The 20,466-nt window shown below is 36.1% G+C and overlaps 1 protein-coding gene across 4 annotated transcripts in view; it reads left to right on the top strand.

Annotated features, from left to right (window-relative positions):
• The window catches only part of mthfd1l (methylenetetrahydrofolate dehydrogenase (NADP+ dependent) 1 like), a 54,280-nt gene that overhangs the window by 14,301 nt on the left and 19,513 nt on the right, over nucleotides 1–20,466 (top strand). For 3 of the 4 annotated variants that reach the window (XM_087296217.1, XM_087296216.1, NM_001242996.1), the window contains 6 exon segments: nucleotides 107–181; nucleotides 1,837–1,939; nucleotides 5,961–6,037; nucleotides 6,890–7,030; nucleotides 9,223–9,291; nucleotides 13,030–13,141. In XM_087296217.1, coding sequence (XP_087152343.1) covers nucleotides 107–181; nucleotides 1,837–1,939; nucleotides 5,961–6,037; nucleotides 6,890–7,030; nucleotides 9,223–9,291; nucleotides 13,030–13,141 — 577 coding nt within the window. 4 annotated transcript variants of the gene reach the window in all.

Genomic DNA, 20,466 nt, shown 5'->3' with positions numbered 1-20,466 from the left:
GTTAGCCTGTCCATAACATTAAAGCAGGTTGTTTCTGGTTTTATAGGTAAATGTTTATGAGTTTCTTATCTTTTTATGACTTGTATGATCTTTTTATGTCTTTTAGGCCCTGTACAGCAGACTAGTGCCATCTGTTAATGGTGTGAGGCGCTTCTCTCCCATACAGCTGGCTCGTCTACAGGTGAGTCTGGACTTGATTGTTACACGTCAGACCTTTTACGTTTTATTGTTTGATAATGCCCTCATCCTTGGATGTAACCAGAGAAATGCTTTTCAGTGAAGGGAAATGAAGGCTTCATGATAACTAAAAATGATTTAAATTGGTTTTCAAGCATCAGAAATTCACAGTAAACTTAAAAGATCCAGACTTTCCATTATCTTAAACGAAGCTGGATAAATGAGGTATTCTGATTTTAAATGAATGACTTAAAATGAAAATGACCTCAATCTTTATTTTCCTTTATGAGTTACTTTCCTCTGTTGAACACAAAAGAAGATATTTTGTAGAATTCTGGTTAATGGCACCCATTGACTTTCATGGTATTTTTTATTTTTTATTTTTGCTTACTAATGGAAATCGATGGGTGCCATCAACCAGCATTCTTCAAAATATCTTTTTTAGTGTTCAACCGAGAAAAGTAACTCACAAAGGTTTAAAAATGTATGAGGGAAAATTAATAATGAGGTAATTTAAATTTTTTTTAATTTTATGTTATTTTGAAAAAATAAACTCAAATGTTTTAAACAAGTAAAGGGTGAGTAATTGATGAAACAATGTTCATTTTTGGATGAACTATCCCTTTAAAAAGCCACAAATGTGGATAACTATTTCTTTAATCCCTAATCCTTGTCTAGTAAATGGGATCCCTAATTAACATCCAAGCTTACATTTTAAGTATTTGGAATAAATCTTTCTTTAAAATATGACAGGAATGGTCTACAAACTTTGAAGAATCTATTATTTGAGCCTTGTGTACAAAGTTTTTCTAGCTTCTACCCATTTAGTATGTGTTGGTGATTTAGTGGACTTCCACTGCAAAAGTATAATCCTTTGGGCCGACAAAGAAGAGAAAGCTAGTGCATTTAATTGACCCACTGGTGGTGCAAGGTTTCCAGTTGTCACACCAAATATTGCTATTACTGATCTGATTGTAATATCCTTTTCACATATATAAGAAAAGGTCTCAAACACAGCAGACCAAAATGGTCCTTGGGGTGGGTCACGTCCAGAACATATGGCCCAAGGTGCCCTCATCTCTGTGGCATTTCTTAATTTTTTTTTAGATTAAAATTAGGACTTTAAGTATCATTGTGGCCCTTGTAGAAAGTGATTGTAGAAAGTGCAGTACATCAGGTAACAAACAGGGGTCCTCATGTAGCTTCTGCGAAAACTTTCATATAAGGTTATAATTCACAGCAGTTCTCAGCTGTTCACAAGTTTTAGTGTTTTTCTCTTTTTGTTTAAGTAAACAAGTGGTGTTGTGCTATTCTGGCTGTGACACAGATAAGCCCAGAGACTCCTCTAAACACAAACTGTTTATGTTTGCTCAAAGACCGACTGGGTTGACTTGCATTTGGAGAGCCAAAGCTAGTGAATTTCTGAGAGACTGACAACGATAAAAAAACATAATTAAAACAAGAGTCTGAAAAAGACATCTGTGACCATACTGGGGCCTCCAATCGCAAAACATTTACAATTTAGGAAAACACTACTGGATTCTTTATCTGAGACAAAGCCAAAACTAACTGCAGCAGAGAAAATGGTTTAATAGTCAGTTTGTTTGATTTGAAGGATCAGCTTTTTCATTGTCTTTTTCTCAACATTTTATTTTTCAGCGTCTTGGAATAAACAAATCCAATCCCACTGATCTCACACCACAAGAGGTCAGTGCTTTTGTCCGTCTTGACCTTGACCCTGAGAAGGTCACATGGCAAAGAGGTAGGAGCCTGCTTTATTTGCATTGCTTTACTGTTCTTCATATGACACGTTCCTATAACAAAGTCTCAACAATTGACTGGTCACAGAAGTATTTTAGGATTACGTTGAATGGTATGTGATGTAAAAAACATGTGGTATGACAAAGTACATGGCCATCAGGATGCTATTTCAGCATTATTGTACTTTGTGACCCTTTCATTTGAATCCATCACAGTTCAAACTGGCCATATTATTACATCTGAGAGCAGTCTTTAGGAACTAGTCCCCCTTGAGCACATACAGTAACACGCCTGCTCTACGCACCTGGAAGAGATGCCAAATGTAAACCTTCTGCATTGGGTTATGACGTAGTGCCGTCTGATCGCTGGGGAATGAGATTCAGCTGGATCGGGGTGTTTCCCATTTCACTCGTGGCCGCCTGGGAACATCTGCTGACTTTAGCCCTACATTCAGAAGATAGTGCTGCAATGACTGATGGGATATTTGCTCTGTCGGTTCAAAAGTGCACAGTAAGACGAGGGGCCTGGAAGATTAAGAACAGCTTTACATCTCTCTCCTGCTGCGAATGTGTGTGTCTAAGGAGATCTGACAGAACTTTCTCTCTCTCTGTGTGACGTTCATGAATGTAATGTTTAAGCCATTAGCTTTTCCCGTGGTCGATAATGGGAGTATATCACTATAAATAATGATCCTTTGGACTACATCGTCATGGGGCTTCCTTGTTACTAATAAGTCTTCAGATAAAACTTTTAGATGTGCCATGTGGTTCATGTACGGCATCTCGCAGAGAGATGAATTAAATCCGATACACAAGAGGAATATGGGAGACATCCAGAAAGCAGACTAAACCACTGTTGTAATTTTTGCGGCTTGTGACATGTTTAAAATGAGTTTAATAATTGTTCAGCATTTCCATGAGAAAATACCAGAGGGTTTGAATTCTTTCTCCTTCAACATCCCGGCCCTCTGGGAGTTGTGTTTTGTCTCATGCTGCCCCCTCCTAAATTCAGTTTGGAAGAAAGAAAAAAAAAAAAATGCTAAATGCCTTTGAGGAATGCATGCTTATTGAAAGGTTGTGGTTTCTCTTGGTGTTCACCTCTCTGGGTCTCCTTAGGTCATTGGTTTTTGAGATTCATTAGATTGCCTCATACATTTACTTTGCAGTGACGGCCAGATCTGCAAAATCAGTCCAGCTTGTATCACTTATCGTCCAGCTGAGTTCCATCATGACGTGATTCCTTCCAGCCTTGGCTTTAAATACAATACTGCTATTTTGCTTCAATTGAACAAGACAACCAATATTACCTTTTTATCTGATGAATTAAGAAAATGCAATCTGAATTTTATTTCTAAAAAATGGGTCTTTTTTTTCATTTTCTATAATGTTTAATGCTGCTGTTTGAGCTTAAAAAAGCAAGTAAAAACAAAAAGTCCACTATACTTCTGGTAATGTACAATTCACAACATCCGAAATTTTGGGAGCTGTTTAAACAGAACTGTGTGCAGGTATAGTGTGTCAACAGTCAAATTGGAGTGATAGAAACACAGTAAGCCTCTTTTTTTTTAAATGTCTTGATGTTAAATAGGATTTAAATCCCTTCCATTTTGAGGCCGACCGCAACGTGACAAAGGAGTGTGGTTTACCCCGCACACCAAGTTGGTTGACAGCCCTGTATTAAAATGTTTTCATAGTAGCGCGTATAATCATACCAACAAGACAGGCTGTGCGCAAAGCAACTAGGATTAAAAGATCTGTTCAGCTCTTTGTGATCATCAATCATCATCAAATCTGGTCAAGAATGAGTTTTCCAAGTTTAAAACTTTTTTTAAAACATTTGTAATGAAATTCAGTGATTTACTTCAGCTTTACTTATCACCACAGCTGCGTGTCTGTACAATTATAAAAGAAGATGCTTCAATCTCGGTTTGTGGGCGTTAAATCAGGTTCATTTTGTACATTAACAAAATGGATATCAATACAGCAGTGGATATTAATGTCTGTCCTGTCACATTTACCATGCAAAAACAGTGCAAAGTTAAACGAAGTGAACTTTTTAATGACATTGTATCTAACTCATCGTTGTAACTCCACAACATATACATCAAATAATCATTTGGGAAAGTTCTTACTGTAGTATTTCTCACAAACGTTACATGAAATCTGCTTCTTTCATGTCTGTCACTGTGCTGTTTATCTGACACAGCTGAGGCAGAGACTGAGGCACACTCTGACTGGCACGTGGGAATGGTGGGCGAAGAGAACTAGCATTAAAGGCACAGGCAACAAAAACAGCTCCTTTTTGTTCAGAGCAGAAAATTACAATATTCTGTAAGGTAGAATAAATAATCTGATGGGTGTTTTGAGCTGAAACTTTGCAGACAAAATCTGGAGACACAAAAGTTGTATCTTAAATCTTGAAAAAGGGTAAAATAAGTGCCCTTTAAATTATTCCCGCAATCCCTGTTTGAGTTAGTAACATGTTGTTGCTATATCCAAGAGATTTACCAAGATAATATACTGATACACATGCAGTTTCTTTACCTACTATTTCAATTCCCAGACATAAAACAGCATTTTGTAAACTTTTTTGTTTTTTTGACATTACTGTTGACACTTTTCCACTGCGTGGTATGACTCTACTCACAAGACAAGGCAAGTTTATTTACAGTATACAGCAAAGTCCATGGTAATTCAAAGTGCTTTACTTTAACATGAATAAAAAACAAGAAAATAAAAACAACAAAGAATTAACAATTATTAAAAACAGATAACAACACCTTGGTGCTGTTTGGTATGGCGTGGTTAATCTTGGTTTGCTTTTTCACTACATTTTAGTATTACTTTAATTGTGTGGGATTACTGTTTGAATTTCCCTATTTTGCTCACATTAAATCACCTGGCTCTTCAGTCATCCATTTTTGTTGCTATTACGATAAATATTTTTACTTTCTGTCATTATTGTGCGAGAGAGAGCTTATACAGAAGATAAATCACTGCTTGCTTTGCCACTTATCATTAACTTTTCTTTTTCATTTTGTTTGTAACTTTTAGAACTATAAAAATATGTAAGCCTTTTCTTCTTGCTTTTCACACTTCTTCACCTTACATGGGCAGATCATAGATACTCAGACAGACTTTTCACACCAAGAGGAACATCTGCACCTCGTCTACTGATCAAAATACAGCCATGTTGAGTGCTACAGTCAAAACAAATTAATCCTACAGTAGCTGTTGCTGACTTTACTGTGTATTTAGGTGTCTTTTGTAACAAATAATGGTCGAGGTGGTAACTCAGCCGAGGTGAAAAATAATAAAGTACTGTACCAAGTGTAAACCCCCCCGAAAAAAGAGAGCTATGTTGAACCAAACCATGTCATACCATGTAGTGGAAAACACCTTATGTGTAGTTGACTTGCCATCAGACAGACATTTTCTGTGCGCTCTTCATTTGTTTGTGCTCTCAGAAAAACTGTATATCATTAGTTTAAACTGACAGGGATTGAATACACATGCAAATATATTGTTGCTGGAGTAACAGAGGCGCTCTTTTGGAAAGTGGGGAGAGAAGCAAGCAGCTTATTTGCATTTAGAGACACCACCCAAAACAAAGCTTTACTGAATTATTTATACTGATTATAATTTGTGAGGTACTTTTTCAGTAGAGACTTTAGTGACATTTTTGGGACATATGAGGCACCGACATTTTTAAGAAGAGGGTGTAATAAGGTTGCAGTTGAGAAGTTATAGCATCTGTTCATAAGCAAAACTTTTTTCAGTGAATAGAGGCTAGTAAAACTACTCAGTTAAGTTCGTTTTTAGGCATTTTGTAAACCTTTATTGGATTTGACTATGAAAATCAAGCTGGAGAGCAGTGGGACAGAGAGAGAGAAATAAAGTCATCAAAATAGCTTGAGTCAAAAATTGTTGTGCTGCTCTTGGTCCCAACATTTTTCTACTTGTATTGCTTAATTCGTATTTAAAATTTTGAATAATAATCTTGTTTTCTCCTGTTTCCAACAGTTGTTGACACCAATGACCGATTTCTGCGCAAGATCACTATAGGCCAGGCCAACACTGAAAAAGGCCATGCTCGCCAGGTTTGTGGTTTACCTTAATTACTCAATTAACTAACAGCTAAAGGTGATCTGTAGTAGTTTTGTCCTTTTTCTTCATGATCTCTCTTTTTCCTTCGCATCCTTCTCTCATTTTTATGTAAATTCCACTTAACTATAATCTATTAAGTGCAGCACTGTGTCAGCTGCTGTCAGAAATAATGACTTTTAAACCAAATCAACCAGTTAACAGCCTGCACCTCAATGAGAAGCAGTCAAACTAAAAGCAAATGTTTAAAAAAAAGCATTATTGCATGCATAGCAATCCCAGCCAAGCACTTGCTTACATTCGTCTCCCTCCCACTGTACCAAAACCACTGAAATGTGCTCTATGGCCCACTTTTTGTTCTTGAGAGACATAAAGCATACTATATCTGTGTGTTTTGGACGGTACAAGTGCGTTTGAAACTGGCAAAGAAACATCACACTTAGACATGTTACCTCAGGCTTTGCAAACATTGACTCTGAGGCTAGATCATCTCAGCAATCAGGGTGCTGTAAATGCAGTTAAATGGCAAGTAATGATGACACAAGTGGTATGTGTTAAGCGGCCCGTCTCTCCTGATAGGGCATCTGGCCACCACTCCTCTGCGCCCAGCTGTTTTATTGGGGGAGTATTTATTAGCTGAGAGTTAAACCAGGACAGCTCGCTTTTACTCCAGCTGGGCTTGTCTTGGACACATGTGGGAGCAGTTTACTGTATGTGATAAAGAACCAGACTTGGCAGATGTTGCGTGTGTGTGTCTCTGACAAATCTCTCCTCTGTCTGCATCCTGACGACTCATTTTGATGGAAATCACCTAAATTATGACTGACTTTCTCTACTCATTCTTCTAGACCCAGTTTGATATCGCGGTGGCCAGTGAGATCATGGCCATCCTCGCTCTGACTGATGGATTGGCTGACATGCGGGCCAGACTGGGGCGGATGGTTGTTGGCAGCAGCAGGAATGGACAGGCGATCACTGCAGATGACCTGGTGTGTGTGTGAGAAGAAGAGTAAAGGTTATTGCACACTGAATCCGAAATTTACGTCCGTAATTTTCGCACGTTAAGAAATAAATTTAACCTCTCGTTGTGTCAATTGTATTGACGCACTGCCTCCAAAACGTTGTCCCTCATAAAAAATTCGAACTGGGTTAGATTTTTTTTTCACTTTTTACATCCGAAAAAGCACTTCGAGAGGTGTTTTGACAGTTCAGAGCCACCGTACAAGCGAAAAGCTAATACAGAATGCCGTTATTTGAGCTATAGAACTTTATGAAAAACACAGTCATTAAATAAAGACAAAATGTGGTGGACAGTTGAAATCCCCTATATGCTGGATTCTGTGACTGGTGCACCTCTCCCCTGATGCTTCTTGGTGTGTGTGTGTGTGTGTGTGTGTGTTTGTGTGTGTGTGTGTGTGCGTGCATGTGTGCGTGCGTACATGCGTGTATGTCCATACATTTGATGTACTGCTCATAGACATTAATAGATTGCGTGGTCCGCTCTCGTTCAGTGGCTTCAACACGTAAACGCGGCAACCATCTATTTTAATGCCTATAGGTACTGTCAGCCTCTTTTCAGGATTTACTTAAGTAGATGAATGTCTGAAGTATCACAAGCAATGTATCAAAATTCCACTGGTTTCCTGAAATAAACTTTGCATTTTGAGGTGATTGTAGCGAAGCTCTTTGATAATGAGCTGAACTCTCCTTCCTCTCCATTCAGAATTAGATGAACAATATGTAGCCTATTCCTCTATCTTTTTTACTTTGGAGAAGAGAGGAGAACAATATATCACTGCTTGAACTGACTCTGAAATGTTTTGCGTTTTTTTTGTACTGGATAAACTAATACACATTGGACTCAGTGTGCAAGTTTGTTTTTGTGATGATTTTTTCACATATGAACACAAAAAAGAATGCATACGAAAATATCAGACTTCAGTGCGCAAAGACCTTAACTTAAGAAATGTATGGCTATGACCAGTGCTGGCCAGTGCAAGTCTTTAGCCAATAAATATGCTGTAAATCTTGATATGAATTTTTTTATTGTGATTATTAAAACGGCATGCATCAATTCAAATTATTTATAATAATTGGCTTTAATATAGTGACCTATTTTTTTATTAGGACATCAAAAAAGCACTTAATGGCTAATACAGATGTGTGCTGATCAGTTGTGCATCCTAATGCTAAAATTAATTAAAAAAAAAAAAACACTTCATAAAATCAAATCAGCATTAGTGGTGAGTACACACACTTTATGAAACAGGACATCTGCAACACTACATGCATTGCTATCAGTAATAAAAATATATATTTTTTAACCCTTTTGTGGTTTTTTTAAAATACATAAATTAAAATACAATAAATTGTGGTAAAAGCTTTAGCTATAATAAAATTTATTATTTTACTAGACGTTTACATATATCACCTGGTAGTGTGATTTGACTGCATTAAGCATTTACAAAATAATATCTATACTTAATGTATAATATTCAATAATATATAAAGAAAAACGTTACTTGTTTCAAGGCTTTATGAGTTTCTCTCTGTTAAACACAAAAGAAGATATTTAGAAGAATGTTGGCACCTATAACTATTGACTTCCATAGAATTAGTTTTTCTGTTTTTCCTATTATGGAAATCAATGTTTACAGGTTTTCAGCATTTTTCAAAATATCTTAACAGAAAAACAGAAAAAAACAGAAAAAAACTCAAAAAAGTTTGAGGGCAAGTAAATGGTAAGTATATTTTAATTTTTGGCCGAACTATCCCTTTAATTTCTACTTTTTATTTGTATCTATGTATTTATTTTTACATTTGTAAACTCTAAAAAGTCTATTTGTTGCCCCATAAAGCTTTATGAGTTTCTCTCTTTTATTAAACACAAAGTAAGATATTTAGAAAAATGTTGGAAACCTGTAACCATTGACTTCTATAGTATTTGTTTTTCTTACTATGAATGTCAATAGTTACAGGTTCCCAGCTTTCTTCAAAATATCTTCTCTTGTGTTCAACAAATTCAAAGATTTGAGGGTGAGTAAATGGCGAGTAACTTTTCTTTTTTTTTTACATTTGTTAACTCTAAGACTATCGGTTACACCATAGCAATATGGATAAAACCTAAAAACTATTGCAACCAACATATCTTGACATTTCTTTGTTCTTTTGCTTCTCCCAGGGTGTGACCGGGGCTTTGGCCGTCCTCATGAAAGATGCTATCAAACCCACACTAATGCAGACACTGGAGGTGAGACCTTCCCTGTTCCTGTACCCCAAACTCTCCATATCTTTTACACAGGCGCTTGCTTGTGCTATTTTTCTTATTCTGTCTCCCACATAACTGTCCTATCTTGATGGAAACTCCCAAACTCGATACTCTCAGTGTTGGCTAAGTGATAGGATATTCGAGGCATGACATAGAAAAACACACTCGTACAGTAACGCATGCACATCTGGTTTTGGTTTTGGCTCAGTGGGAGTGTGTCTCTGTCTTTCACTATCACACCCCGAACACCACAAGCAAACTGGAAATGAGAAGAAGACAGTGGTGAAAAGCCTGATTGTTGGAATGCCTTTCATCTTTACGGCTTTTAAACATGCTAATGACTTGTGATTGATGTTTGGGGTGTACGGCCGTAAGTTTGTGCGTGTGAGATGCAGAGGAGTTGCGTGTTTGTAGAGAGAGACGCAGAAACGCTTTGTGAAACCTTTCCTGCCTGTTTCCTGTTTCTCTTGTTAGGAGGAATCGTATCAGAATGGACCAGGCAGCAAAGGGTTGTGGGAACACTCAGTTTGTAGTGGCCTTTAATGTCCATGCTGTGAATTGGGGGGTGTGTTAGTGTGAGCATGTGTGTGTGTGTGTGTGTGTGTGCACTTTAAACACTCAGATTACTTTAAAAACATTTGTAAAAACATATTGACTCAAACTAATTGGGTAAATGCACATTTTAAGTTAGTAGGACTTTTTTTTTTTTTACCACACACTGACAAAAAAGTTATTCAGTTTATTTACATTTTTTAAGGTAAATGGTTGCAAACAGTTTATACAGGCTGATTTTAAACAAATAAATAAAATTTTTGCTAAGTTCAACTTATTTAAATTTAACCCATATAAATTGTTTGCAACCATTTACCTTTAACAAATAGTAAATCTAATGAATCATTATTTAATTTCATGTTTGTGATGAATGGGGTGGCACAAGGGCATCTCTCAACTTATCACAAATTTAATTACAGTTTACCTGAATTGTTAAATGTTTTACATTCACGCTGATATTTATGCTTATGCATTAGTAATAGAATAAGTCTTAGTAATCAAAGAGATTATTTTCTCATACACGCATGCATAAAGATGTTTTTTTTAGCCCATTTTTAGCCTAACCACAGGCACAGGTAACCATAAACCCTTCTAAATAATAGAAACATCTAAATCCCAACACTGCAGTTTGCATAACGTTTTTATATTGTGTACTATGAACTTCAAAATCAAAATCTGAGTACAATTAGTTTGGTTTTACTTTGTGCATATGTGTGTTTGTGTGTGTATGTGAGAGAGGAAGTGAGTGAATGACAGCCCAAGAGGATGTATGTGTGTACACAGATGCATTTCAGACTGTTTGATTAACAATACACAAGAGTGTTTGAAGTAAATGTATCTTTAAAGGATTGTATGGATGCTTCTTAATCAGCTCCCTAACTCTTGAGGTTGTTGTGAATCAGTAGTGACATGAGATCTTTCTCAATGTACAACATCAAAACTGGAATTTATGGGGGAAATTTATGGGTATTCATATTTTGAAAAGTTTTAAGTTACATTTTTGATGAATCATTTGATTGTTTCTTATGCCAGCAATTATATAATAATTATTATTATAATAATTTTATAATGTAAAATTCATTATACTAATCAGTTCGGAGTTTGAGGTTCCTTTGTGGTTAAAGTCTGCATTAAATCAAAATTGCCTCTTCTTATATTTTTATGTAGGGATGTCCCGTTTAGGTTTTTTAGGAAGAAACAGGATGTTGCTTCTGTGAGGTAGCTTGAACAATCAAGTAATAAATAATTCTTCACTTTAAGACTTTAGTGCCTTTTGAGTACCTTTAAGACTTTTATCTGACTTGTTTTTGTTTTTTCCCTTATAATTTGCACTTTAAAAGTACCAAGGGAACATGGTGAGAGAAATGTTCCTTGATTTTCGCAGTGCATTGTGGGAGTGAACGTTTCATTGCACTGTAGAAATTTTACAATTGAGATGGCACTTAAAATGGCTGACTCCATGATCAGAGATGCACTCTATGTGTTTTGTATGTTTGCTGAAATGAGATGCACATTAAAATTTGACACTGACTGAGATTTGTTAAACATTAAGAGAAAATGTTATTAGAAGCAATTAATACTGTTAATCAGAAAGGATGCATTATATTCATTGAAATGACAGTAATGACATGTTAAAATTCATTTATCATCCTAAAAAAACTGTAAAACATTTCACATTTGCTTAAATAATAAATGTTCAGTTTAAATAATAAAATATGCTTTCATGATTACAATAGATTAGTGGTCTTTTTGAAGATAAACAGTGTAATGGTCAAAATGAATAGATAATTTGGCCTGTTAAACAAGCATAACCAGCCAGTTCCTATCTGCAGTGCTCTTTCTCAGTTAGTTTTTCCTGTTTTCTAACTTTTGCTGACGTTGGCATGTCAAATCTCTCCTCTTTTCCACATTCCCAGAGCAAAGGGCTCCAATCATTCTCTTTCCAGTTTTTGATATCATAGTTTTTTTTCTGTAATAGTTTTCCACAGGATAGCTTGCTGGAAACTATACTTTCTTTCCATTTACAGTCACTCACAAAAGACCAACACTCGTTCCTTTTTTTCTGACTTGCTGTCAAACTGCTAGTGATTGAGCAAACTCATCGCATTAAATTGGTTTGTTGAATTGTTTTGTAGATACACGCAAGTCACTGACTGACCTTTAGATTATAATGAGATACGTATTCTTAAAATCAGCTTAGTTGTTCACATTTCAGCACGCTTCTATTATGCTTCTTTATGTGCCAGAAATGTGATCTGAACTTAAAGACAAGAAATTATGCCCTACTTTTTTTGTCCATCAACGATATAAAATAAAAACATAGTTATTATAGTAGAATCTGATCTTCACCTCTACCAACTAAATGTCCTGCAGTTTCAGAAAAAGCTTTTCAAATGAATCCCGAACTGTGTTTTGAACAAATTCACTGAACCAAACTGAGTGAATCTGATTAAATTAAACGAGTCAATAAGCTTCTGGCAGGCTGCTGCGGCTAAGAAGGTCTAAGCTTGGCTCACTCGTCTTATGTTAATGTGAAATATTTTGTAATGTTTCGTATCGACCAGCACCTGCATGAGCTGCAGTGAAAGGAGGATGCTGGGATTCAGTGATAAAAGTTTAGGTCAATAAAGGAAGGTTGCCCCTTTCTCTGTTTGATGGAAAGCTCATTTTGTTCAACACCGCTTGTATCCTTTTCCTGAATTGAAATGACTTCACCATCACTCCATTCTTGTTTTTGTGTGGACTTTCTTTTCCATCTTCCTGCAGTCTCTCCTTCCTGTCCCTTCAGCTGTCAGCGTGTGTGTGGTGTCGCTTTCAGTGTTTGGGAAGTGTCAAAGGACCGCAGGGTCATCGGTTCAAACCACACATTTTCACAAAGCGTTGAAGTCTTTCTGGCTCTTGATGCTGTAACAGACTTTACAACAAATTTATTCAATGTTGTGAAATGACAAACATACAAGCTCAAACAAGTTATGAAAAGTACTCAAGAGAAGAAGAAAAAAACGTGACCAATTTCAGCAGTCAATCACAAGCTCTTAAATGACTTTCTAAAGTGATTTTCAGGTAACATTGAGGCTGTTCGTCTGTCATGAACACTTCAGGTGCTAATGTGTGCAGGTTTGACTTGAATGATTTTTGTTGATATTGTTTGTGTGTCTGTCATGTCAGGGCACTCCAGTGTTTGTGCATGCAGGGCCTTTCGCTAACATCGCCCATGGGAACTCCTCTGTCTTGGCAGATAAGCTGGCTCTTAAACTAGTTGGAGAAGAGGGCTATGTTGGTAAGTACACACACACAAAGACACACTTGTACAGCTATCTTTATGGGGACTTTCCATAGACGTAATGATTTAACTGTATATTCTATCCCCTGACCTTAACCCAACCATCAGAAGAAACAATCTGCATTTTTACATTTTCAAAGTACTTTATTCTGAATGATTTGTGAGCCGTTTTACTCATATGGACCAAGAAAATGTCCCCACAAGTCAATTAACTGGTATTGCTAAAATTATGGGGACATTTGGTCACCTCAACATGAGGAATACAGGAAATACACACATTCAGTCACACACCGCTGCAACTGCTTTTTATAGTTTGACAAGAGACAAAGCCTATATTGGTGCAACTTAACCCTTCTATGCCTTTATGGACATTTTAGTTTTGCTCCATTCAGTGTAAATGTTCCTAAAATGTGTTGTTATTTATATTTTAAGGTTTCACCTTTCCACACATTCACCACTACTTCCCTCATGTCTATTTGTAAAAAACAAAGTGTCCCCACTGAAACCCATTGTACATTTTTGCCATTCATTTGTTGGCATAGCTTCAAATTGTCACTACTTTTGTTATATTTTGGCACTATTTCTTTCAGATTTGACTGATGTACTATTTTCTTTCTTATTTTTGAGCACTTCAGTACAGTCGAAAAAAATTATAAAACTGAAATGATTTGGGTGCATCAGTATGGAAAGTTTTTGTATGTATATTTAGAGAAATTTGGGGATGTCACTGTGGCGCAGTGGGTAGCATGATATCCTTACAGCAAGAAGGTCGCTGGTTCGACCCCTGCTGGGTCAGTTGGCGTTTCTGTGTGGAGTTTGCATGTTCTCCCTGTGTCCGGGCGCCCCGGTTTCCCCCACAGTCCAAATACATGCGCTATAGGTAAATTAAATAAGCTAAATTGGCCGTAGTGTATGTGTGTGAAAGAGTGTGTATGGATGTTTCCCAATGTTGGGTTGCAATTGAAAGGGCATCCACTGCGTAAAAAATATGCTGGATAAGTAGGCGGATCATTTTGCTAAGCCAAAAAGAAAATGAATGAATGAATTCTAAGAAATTTGTTTGTGTGGTACTTTTTTTATGTGATTCATCCTCCCTTCTTACACGACCAGTCAAACTTTTGGGGTCAGTAGGCTTTTTAAATGTTTTTAAATAAGCTTCTCCTTCTCACCAAGGCTACATTTATTTCATCAAAAATACAGTACAAATTGTAAAATTGTGAGATGTTATTGCACTATAAAACAACTCTTCAAAAGTAGTTTATAATTGAATTTAATCATTTACTCCAGTGATTTTGAAGATGACTTTTCAGCTTCATTACTCCAGTCTTCAGAGTCACATGATTCTTCAGAACTCACTCTAATATTAATTATCATTGTTATTGTTATTATTGTTATTATTATTATTATTATTATTATTATTATGGTAATAGTAATGAAAGCAGTTAGGACTGGAGTAATAATTTCATTTGAAACTACATACAATAAGAAAGCAGTTATTTAACAATTTAACCTTTTTTTTTTTTTTACATGTAATAAATGCCATAAATGCCGCCTTGATGAACATAATATTTTTCTTAAACAAAACCTGTAAAAAAACTGACCCCAATTTTTTGACCAATAGTGTATATCCTTAAAAAACATTATGTAAACAACTTGTAAAAGAGTTTTTGTCCTCTATAGACCTGTGTGTACATTTTCAAATTGAGACACAAGTTTAGTAGAGTTGTTTTCTGGTTTAAACCAGACTTCTGCTTGAAGCAACTACTTTGAAAGCAGTATACAGCTCTTAAATTATACATGTAGCAACATGCATTAGAGTATTTATTTTTGAGACTTAAAGGCTCATCATTTAATGTAATGCTGAGTGGTATGTTCAAGTGGCTAATTGGCTATTGGTATGTGTTGCTGTTTATATTTAAACCAAAGAACAACTCAAATTTGATTATTTATTGGTTAAACTGAATTGGTTTTAAAATACAATAATGATCATTTCAAATACATGAATTGACTGTGCTGGCATAATTATAACAACAACAGCATTGTGGTCAGTAAGAAACAATATGGCACAAGAATAAAGAGCACAACAACAACCGATCATTTAACTTAAATCCCTGAAGAATGGTATTTGGTTTTGTTTGTTTTTTCTGAATCCAGCTAATCTGCTCAGTATTGGCACACCTGAACATACATGCCTGCAAAGCACACACACTCACTCTATCTATTTTCCCATCTCTCCTTCACCTTATCACTTCCTCTCTCCACTTCTGTGTCATTCCTCTATTTTCTATCGCTCCCCCTCTGCTCAGCGATGTGCTCCAGACACTGAAGGAATGCTGGGAATTACAGAGGCTCTGTGGTCCTCGCTAAGAGCAGTGGAAGCTTCACCCCTTCATTTAAGGACAGGCTGAAGAGTGTGTGTTTACAATGAAAACACTGCCTACCAAATCAGCCCAAGAGCTGTGTTGAGTTACAAACACTACAATTTGAGATGCCAGCATGAAAATGGGAAATTCTTTTGTAAAGGATCTTTTAGAGCAGCATTACAAATTAAAATGAATCACTGTGCACAGTTATCACCAATCTTTTTTTACATTTGTAATGAGAAGTGCTTATACACTGGCAGTTGACAACCAGAAATTTACAGATTTTCCTCAAAATCAAAATTAGAATTTTTTTGAGAATTCTAATTAAATATTAGTAATGTTACATTTTGTTCTATTAAAAATAACAAAAAAAAAAGCGTTTTCTAAAAAGCTAGATGTTTGAAACATAATGAAATTGATAAATAATATTGAGTTTAATAATTTAAACATTCCCAAAAGCCAAGATAAGGAATGAAGTTAAGGCAGGATATTTATAGTAGTTTTAGAATGATCTGATGATGGAAATGAGCGATGAGGATCAGCTGTAGTCGATCATATTACGTGCTCCTCTCGAAATTAGTTTATGAAACTTCACAAAAATTATACAATCAATCAAGCATAGTTAAGAAGCACCAAAATAGACATAGTTAAGTAGAGCTTAATAATAAATGTGTATGTACAAAATAAACTAAAAACACCATTATTTAATAGAGATTAAAAGTAGTTAAACACATTTAAACAACAAATCATTAGGATGGCAGGCACAAGTGGTAACACGATATGTTGGTACAAGCTAATATGATTGTTGACACATCTGATGTTATATAAACCAAATTTTTAAATGTTTTTTGGACAAGTTGTAAGTGGTTATTTCTCTGATTTCCACTCCTTTGCAGCTGTAACTGAAAAGGCACCCTGACCAAAGGCCCTTTTCCAGAGTGGGACAATACAGTCTTCTCTGGCTGCTTCTCGTTGTGCTCTCTGTGTGGTGTTCTTTATGGTTGCAAACTGACTGAGAGTTGTAGATGATAGACCATGAAAGATTTTATAAATCAGACCATTTTTAAACACTTGAGATTTGAGAATACTTGAAAATGAGATTTTCCCAGCTTAACAGTTTATGTTGTTGTAAAATTGTACAATGATGATGTCTTAGAGGCTTTTTATCCAGTATTTTAAGTTTGTATACTCTATGGGCTTTAGTGTTGTTTTGTTTGCTTGTGACCAGGTTGTTTGACACTGTTACAGAACTTTTTAATTTGACATTTAAAAGCTAATTTTGAGTCAATTAGGACAATTTTTCTATTTTTAGTAATATTATTACTTCTAATACAAGAACAATTTCTATCACTAATAATCATTATTAGAAGAGTATTTTTGTAACATTTAACAGCATTTTAATATCCAGATTTTTGTTTATTATTATTAATATTAATTTGCAACTATATTTTGCAGCCTGAAACCTTATTAGAGAGCCCTCTGTTGAACAATGTAAAAAATTATGATTTAGTGCATTTCGAAAGACAAGCTGCTGAGACCTCTTACTTGTTCTTATATTCTAAGAAGTCCATATTAGACTTGGAGCGTCAGCCCCAACAAATAGCAGGAATGCTGAGAGTTGTTGACTTTTGCAAAATATCAGCGAAGAAGGGAGACGTGTGTATGCGTTACCTGATGCCAAGGTATGTGTGGTATGTAGTGGTTTTGCTGTGAGAGGGAGGACGTTACTATCAGCTGATTATACACAACAGATCTGCTTCACAGGAAAGCCGCTGATCTGCTCAAGAATACCAGAGTGAATACTACTACTTTTAGGCTACCCAAACCAAACTGACTGCCCTGCACATGCCTCAGACTGATAGATAGCGTGATACTCCGAATTCTCTGAAAGTTCCTGAAGGGCAATAACATACTCCCGCCTCACAGCTGTAAATCTGAGCTGACCTGTGTGAGCATGACACAAGGCCCGGCCATGTGTACTCGTCTACAGGGAGTTTCATTCAGGAGGTGGTTTACTTTTTACAACACCTGGTCATCTCAAGGTCAGGAGAACTGCCTCCAGGAGAACAGCCTGATTCACAGCTCAAGCAGAATTACTGCAGATAACTCCAACTGCAGGACCATCTTGTGCTTTCAGTGTTTTTTATGCTTGAAATTATTTTAAGGTTGCTTAAGTCAGTATTCAGGTTTATGGGACGATTGGCTGCAGTTCATGTGCTCTCTTGTTTTCTTAATTTTCATTCCTAAACATTCAATCCACCGAAATATACATTTCAAGAGTTCACATTTAGCTGATGATTGATTATAAAGTGAGTTTGGCATGCTGTCCTGGGAGAGAGCCCTAAGCCTATAAGATCCTCGAGCCCAGGGCTTCCTCCTATTTCCAGGGCGAGATGGATGTTTGAGCTCAGGTAGGGCTTGAGAACGCCCCTTTTATTTAGAGCTAATGACAAATTAGAAATGGCTATATAGAGATATACTGCTGGTTAAGAGCTCGACTGTAGTGACAATTTTGATTGATCGATTCACTGATTCACTAAATAAAATAACTGGTTATTTATAGTGAGCTAGAAATCATCTGATTGGTGAATCATACATTAGTTAATGCGCGACCAGCCGTGATCAATCAGAAGCATGTGATCCTCTGGATGGAAGATTGTTTGCTTAAATTTGATCCCGCACACTGTATGGGAAAAAAACTCAGCATTGAAAAGGCACCCTGACCAAAGGCCCTTTTCCAGAGTGGGACAATACAGTCTTCTCTGGCTGCTTCTCGTTGTGCTCTCTGTGTGGTGTTCTTTATGCGCATATCTTTGGAATGTGGGAGGAAACCGTCACCTGAAACAGTGACATTCTTGCTGTGAGACAACATTGCAAACCACTAGGCTGCTGTACCACCCTATAAAGGGTAAGGAGGAGGAGTAGGGGTGGAAGGGGGATTCTTCAAGGCTAACATAACTGAAGTTAGAAACTGGTTATTTATAGTGAGCTAGAAATCATCTGATTGGTGAATCATACATTAGTTAATGTGGGACCAGCCGTGATCAATCAGAAGCATGTGATCCTCTCGAAATTAGTTTATAAATAAACTTCACTTATTTTATTCACCTGAACACAATTTTTTTATATAAATGTATACTTGCATTCTTCCTCCCTCCATTCTTTCCTTAATTCTTAAACAGGATTTTTTCTTTCCTTCCGTAAACATTCTACAACATTCCTTTGAATGGCACATATTTTGCCAGTTTTTACAAGATGTAATTTAGGTCTTTAGTGTCCCTGGAATATGTATGTGAAGTCTCAACTCAAAATACAATTTAGATAATTTATTAAACCCTGCTGAAAAAATTATTTAAGAGGTCCGAGTAAAAAATGCCTGTAGATTTAAATGCAAATGAGCTGGTTGTCCTCCTCCCATAATTGAATGATGCGGCATGTCTGTTTTAAAGATACTCATAGTCAGTTGTCAAAACCAGTGATAAATAGCAATGTTACGTTAACAGTGAATACGTTTACATGGACATCAGTAATCAAATTAATGGCCTTAATCTGAATAAGACAATAATATGATTAAGGTGTTTACATGTGTTGCTTTTTGAATGTTCCCTTCATGATTCTGTTTTGTATGTTGAAGCACATAGTTTGATTGATTTTTGCGCCACCACGCTATTCACATTTCCTTCTGAGTTTCATGTAATTTCAGGTATTTCATTTTTAATTTGTCGACTTTAACTGCAGTTTGGCACTTTTATTCAGGAACATTTCATGCATGCCTCCCGTGATCAACGAGATATTGGATGAAAGTATGAACTGCTGGAATATTGTTTGCTTAAATTTGATCCCGCACACTGTATGGGAAAAAAACTCAGCATTTTGTGATGCAGGTGTCTTTGGTGTATGTGTGTAGACTCTCAAAATGCAGTAAAAATCCTACATGATGTTAATAGTTTGATTGCGGTGTTTACATGTCTGTACTGCACTTTAATAATGTGACTAAATTGGCATACTCCACATGTCTTAATTATTTATGTTTAGTTTGATTATTACTTTAGTCAGATTAAAGACATCAAAAGTCACCGTTTACGTGGTAGACTTTTAATCAGAGTATTGTGTTAATTGTATTAAAATCAGATTATTGGTGTCCATGAAAATGTACAATGCTACCATTGCTGTTGAACTGTCACATTGATTTATATGACAGATATACCAAAATCTTATAAATATATAAAGTGTACCACATACTTCTTGAGGTGAAGCTGGAATACAGATGGTTGGAATAGATCTATCCTGTATTCCCATATTTTTTGCAAACCCTGTTTTAAATTGCCTCTCATTCAAAAACTGAAAGATCAGAAAAATCATGATCTCTTGACTTTGGATCCTGGTATATTTTAGAATATTTAAAAGAGGGAACTAATGTGTTTATACCACTATTATATTGATGTTTACACTATTTATTACATACATTACTCTCCAAACAGGTGCAAAAAGTTTATATTGCATAATAGGTGCCCCTAATGCTTGGTTTATTTTTTGTCTTGCCATGTACTTTCCTGTAAATCACAAACTAAAAGTCTAAATTTACGGATTGATTACATTGTTCCTGCACTGACCTGAGCAGTGTGACGTGACACAAATAAACAGTGATTCTTTCTACACTGGATATGGCAAATGCAAGTGAGATTGTAAATTCTATATTTATTTACACAAACTGTATGAAAATAACTAAGTAAGCAAGATCTGATGCATATAAGACTAAAAAAAGCCTGCCTTCCAGATATTACCTTTGTTCAGAACTGAATGCCAGACCACCACATGCCTACACACACATACAAACATGCAGAGCCTCAGAAAACATGCCAGACCTCTCTGGTGGAAATAACAACATTACAATTCCCATTCCCTCCTGCTCCAAAAAGCCTGGGAAGTAGCACAGGAAGCTTGCAGGGTTCTGGGAAA

The sequence above is a fragment of the Danio rerio genome, chromosome 20, assembly GCF_052040795.2.
Source record: "Danio rerio strain M-AB ecotype USA chromosome 20, GRCz13ab, whole genome shotgun sequence".
Lineage (NCBI taxonomy): Eukaryota > Metazoa > Chordata > Actinopteri > Cypriniformes > Danionidae > Danio > Danio rerio.
This window is presented reverse-complemented; position numbering and strand designations above follow the sequence as displayed.